Source organism: Cynara cardunculus, unplaced genomic scaffold (genome assembly GCF_001531365.2).
Source record: "Cynara cardunculus var. scolymus isolate 2C unplaced genomic scaffold, CcrdV1 Un_Scaffold_2435, whole genome shotgun sequence".
NCBI classification, from domain to species: domain Eukaryota; kingdom Viridiplantae; phylum Streptophyta; class Magnoliopsida; order Asterales; family Asteraceae; genus Cynara; species Cynara cardunculus.
In genome coordinates, this window is record NW_020201091.1 from 53,907 (window position 1) to 59,319 (window position 5,413).

Genomic DNA, 5,413 nt, shown 5'->3' on the forward strand with positions numbered 1-5,413 from the left:
GGAGTAGAAGTTCCCTTTGGATTACTTCTTAGCTTGGCAACAAGTTTTTTTGTTAATGGCATTTTTCCTATTTTCTTTTTTGGCGTGTCTGAAGAAATAAAAAATAAATAAAACATAAGTACAAAAACTAGTTACTACTGTTTCTAATGAAAAGTTTCGTGTATTCTACATACAAATCAACAATGGTCAACATTGACATTAAATCATGGGAAAGCATGATTCAGAATTGTAGATATATAATGAGACACGTCAACAATGGTCATAACATGAATATGAAACTAGGGTTTGAACTTGGAATCCATTAAAACAGAACATGAAGAAGGAGAATAATACAATTTCATCAAAAAGAAAATCTAATTTTCGTTAATTACCCACATAAATTTAGCCTCCAATAGATAATCAAAGTTCGATATAGGTAAAAGCCTTCAATCGAGAATCACAGTTCGCGTTGGAGTTTAATCAAAAAGAAAACCTAAGTTATGTTACTTACCAATAGAAATTTAGCATCCAATCGGTGAGCAAAGTTCGCTATGGGTAAACCTTCAATGGCGAATCAGTTATCGAGAATCACAGTTCGCGTCTAGAGTTTGAAGAGGCTTCCGATGAGTGAAGAGATTAAGATTGAAAATCACAGTGGTTATACTAAAATGACAAATTATAAGATAACAGAAGACGAAAAAGAAGAACAACACAATGTAATAAAAAAGAAAACCTAACTTTTGTTACTTACCAACAGAAATTTAGCCTTCAATCGATGAACAAAGTTTGCTATGGGTAAGCCTTCAATGGCGAATCAGTTCGCGCCGGGAGGGGTTTTCATGAATGAAGATAAAAACCTGAAAATTCAAACTTCAACATATACGAACCTTGAACCTTTATAAACGCCACCATATTCTTCGATAATTACAAAAATGCCATTGGACGACTTCAGACCATTGATCAGATTGTTGATCAAACCCAATGGATGTAAGTTGGTCTTATGGGTCTCACAGAAAAGACTTGGTCTCACATGATCCCAAGTCTCTCTCTCTCTATATATATATAAACACGTTGAACGTTATGACTCTTCAATGTCAACGGTTATTTAAGTGTCATTAATATTACTCAAGTCTAGCTTATAATTATTTCTAACAATAATGTTGTTGCTACATATTTAGAAACCAATTCAGTTCTTCATCAACAAACAAGAGAGAGAGAGAGATATATATATAGTTTTGAGTGGAATTGTACCAAGATATATAGATAGAATAAAAACAAGTTCTCTTTCTCTCTAGTTTAGTGGATCTTCAATGGAGATACAAAGGAGAATTAAATGCTGAAATAACCATCAATAACAAAGGGTTTTTCCCTGTTGTAAGGAAATACACACAAATTTAAGACTTGAACGGCTAAATATTTTACAAGATAGATAAATTTGAGCATGGTTTATGACGATTAGACTTAACGGTAGCTAAGCTTTCTGATCTTCTTTTGTCATTGCCATCAGCCGAAGCATGTGTCCCCCAACCACAACAGTCATCAACCCGATCCACACGAACAAAATGGCAACTGACAAAGGTCTAATTGTCTCAGCCTGTTCTTTTGGTGTTGTAACCGTTATGGAAACATAATAAGTGATCGACAAAGACGTGGTAGCAATCCACATGATAACAATCATAATCCATGTGGAACCACGATGCTTCAAGAAACGCAATCCACTAATAAGCAACAAGATGATGCTAAGAGTCGAAATAAAACCCACYGTGTTGCTAATCAGAAAGATATGGTGTAAAACTGGATGATTGTWTGCCATGACAGCATACCCAGCGTGTCGGGGTGGAATTGCGTCAAGCTTGTCTTCTTGCCAAACACCACTCGGAGGATTAGTACCTACTTGAAAGGCCATGGTTGCTATGAATGATGCCACAACCATCAAAGTGTTTCGCTTCTTGTCCAACCAGTCTTCTCTATTCTTTTGTCTAATAGGCGGGAACAGTTTCTTATAATCTAAACATGTTTTGCTTATCCATTTTTGAGGAATTTTTTCTATCAAACCTTCTGTTTTTGGCTCAACAGCATCTGCTCGTGTTAGGGATCGTATGATTTGTCGATCTTTCACATCTTTTGGACCTTGAGCCAATATATCCGTGTATGTTTCCTCTTTTGTGTTTGATGCATTCACTTCTATTGTTGTATCAAGTAGCAAGAAGTTTATGGTCTAACAGATATTCAAAATAATGAATTAGTCATAATCCATAAACAAATCTTGCAAGTACGAAATAAAAAGGTAATCTTTTTCCCAAGAATTATAATACCTCAATTTGTTTGTCAGCCACAGCTAGGTGTAGTATATTATTGCCATCACCATCCTTAGAATTTACAAACTCATGATCACCCATGCTCCCCACCAACAACTTCAAAACCTCCAGCTGGTTATGCTTCACACACAAGTGCAAGATGGTCTCTTGCTCCACCATGGCCCTAGCTGCATGTGGTTGAGCTTGCATCAGCTCTTTCACAACTTGATAACGTCCTTTAATGGCTGCAAGATGGAGAGGGTTTCTCCCATCACGATCACGTGCAAGGCACGTCTCAGGGTGAGCCGATAACAACGCCTTAACTATTTCCACGTGCCCCTTTGCAGATGCTATATGAAGGGGCAAGCGCCTTTGTGAATCGGACTCTCTGGCAAGCTGCGGCTTTCGGCTTAGGATCTCGTTGACAAAGTCAAAATGTCCAAGCATTGACGCAACATGTAGAGGCATGTCGTCACAACGGTTTACGGTAACTCTATCAAGAATCAAGGGATCTTCTTGAAGCAATGTTTGCAAGAGGGTTACATTTCCTTCTACGGAGGCATAAAAAAGAAGTCCCTCCACTCTCTCCATTTCTCAAATATACAAATTAAACACAAGTAGTTACACAGATCGAACACAAAAAGTATAGATTAGATCATGCTATTTTATACATGAGCGTCATAAGATGATAATGTAGGAAGGTGGGGATGTAATTCCACTTGACCTTTTTTTTTTTTTTTGTCTCTTCATTTGGAAAAGTGGATAATATTTTATCAAATTGGTTCACAGTTATTAAGACATGATGGATTAATGGAATCAGAACTGAAACTGTTATACAAAATGATCCCTTTCTATATGTGGAAATAATTCAAGAGGGCACGTTTATTTTGTCTTTTTTGACAACTTGGTATTTGATTGCTTATACTAAATACACTTTCGCGGTCTAATTCGTGTCATGTGGGAATTCTACGTAGCCGCCATTTTGGATACCACTTCCTGTTTTAGGAATGTCATATGGCGTATGGATTTCACACTTTTATCTATAAATTAATTTTATTAAACTTAGTTTCTTTATATACATTTAAGCGGTTAAAAACGAAAAATTCTATATATCAAAATGAATATTAAGCTGAAAGTGATAAAGCTTGTGTTTTTAAAAATAATTTAGTTCAAAACTACTCAAAAGTTAATATCGGTTTCTAGATTTTCAAAACATTATGGTTCCTATTTGAACCCACAAACACATACAAATATCTATAACCCTAATAAATAAGTAACTTTTGGGACACTTGTCATGTTTCTATGCGGCGGTTATTAATTTTTCCCGCCTAAACATGAATATAGACACAATTTTAACTTACGATTCAAATAGGTCTATTTAAGTGACATGTGTCCCTTTGGACGGTTAATTTGCGACGGTTATTGATTTTTTCCGCCTAAACATGTATCTAGAAACAATTTAAAAAAATAAGGTACAAGTATGCACTCCACATCAAAATAAACTCATGTACAGTCAAAGCTCTTACGGTACATGCAGAGGCTTAAATTGGTTCACAATTATTAAGACATGATGGATTAATGGAATCAAAACTGAAACTGGAACCTTGTTATACAAAATGATCCCTTTCTATATGTGGAAATAATTCAACAGGGCATGTTTATTTTTTCCTTTTTGACAACTTGGTATTTGACTGAATAGCCGCCACTTTGAATACCACTTACTATTTTAGGAACTAGGTTAGGAATGTGGATTTCACTCTTTTATTTATAAATTAATTTTATTAAATTATTCTTTTATAAATTTTTTATGTTTAAACTGTCAAAATGAACATTTTTATTTAATTTTAAAAAATTTAAACTTTTTCTTAATCTTTAGAGAAGCTTAAGAAAATGTTTCTAAAAATTGATGAAACTCTTTAGAGACATTTTTTTATAAAAGCTTCTCTAAAACTTTTAACGACATTTCTTATAACGTATAATTAGCCTGTAAATCCTTCTTTAAATGTCGTCCAACCTTTAGTTACATTTCTCATTTTTGTCATTTAAATCCTTCTCTATAATGTAGTTTTAGATACACTTCTAAAGGCTTCTCTAAAAATTTCTTCTCTAAAGTTCATTCCTCTTGTAGTGAGAGTTCTATTGTTACGTTGGAAAATAACTCTGGACTTAACTCTGAATAAGAGGAATTCAGAATTGTCTTCTAAGTCTAGAAAGTATCTATGAGCATAACTCTGAGTCACAAGAATTCTGACTTCTTATAACTCAGAAACGTAAGTCTGAACTTCAACTCTGAAGATGAGTTCATAGTTGTATTCTAAGTCTGAGAATAAACTATAAAACTAAGTTTGAAACAAAACAATTCAGAGTTATGTTGTAAGTCTGAGAAATAGCCAATATCTGATGACTTCATGTTGRTGATTTGTATCACTAATGTCATTTAAGTGTAATGAGAATAATTTAATCATGTTAAATATCGAACAACTAAGGGAGGTGCGGAGTGCACACTTGTTTGAGTTTATTTTGATTTAGAGGCGAAGCCCTAAATGACGGGGGTATGGAGGCAGTGCCCCTGGAGGCGGGGTCCAAGGGGTGGCAGCCCCTGGTGGGGTCCAAGGGGAAGAGCCCTTGGCTGGGGTCGAGCTGACCACTACATAGTTAAATTCAGACTTACAATTCTGAATATTTTTTCCGGGTAATATTGTTTTGTGAAAAATGCTTCAAAAATCCGAATTTGAGATTTTAAACCCGGTTTTGATGACCACTCTAGAGTTAAATTCAGACTTACAACTCTGGATTTTCCCAGAGTTATGTTGTAAGTCTGGAGGCCACTTCAGAGTTAAATTCAGACTTATAACTCTGATTTTCCCAGACTTCTCATACTTGTATGTGTTACAAGTCTGGAAGAAAACTCTGAATTTTAACTAAAGAAAAGGAGTTCAGACTTGTCCTCAGAATTTTATACTGGTATGTCTTACAAGTCTGGAAGACAATGTTGAATTTTAACCGAGAAAAAGGATTTCAAACTTGTCCTCAGACTTTTATATTGGTATGCCTTATAAGTCTGGTAGACAACTCTGAATTTTAACTGAGGAAAAGGATTTCAGACTTATAAGTCTGAGGAATGGAAATCCAAACTT

General features: G+C 35.0%; 1 protein-coding gene across 1 annotated transcript; it reads right to left on the minus strand.

Annotated features, from left to right (window-relative positions):
• Positions 1 to 1,248: 1,248 nt before the first annotated feature.
• On the minus strand, positions 1,249 to 2,907 carry LOC112503040 (ankyrin repeat-containing protein BDA1-like). The gene is made up of 2 exons (XM_025107096.1): positions 2,295 to 2,907; positions 1,249 to 2,197 (listed from the first exon to the last, which is right to left on the minus strand). Exons 1-2 carry the CDS (start codon positions 2,865 to 2,867, stop codon positions 1,451 to 1,453), a joined length of 1,320 nt encoding a protein of 439 aa, XP_024962864.1. The 5' UTR covers positions 2,868 to 2,907; the 3' UTR covers positions 1,249 to 1,450.
• Between the last annotated feature and the right edge of the window lie 2,506 nt (positions 2,908 to 5,413).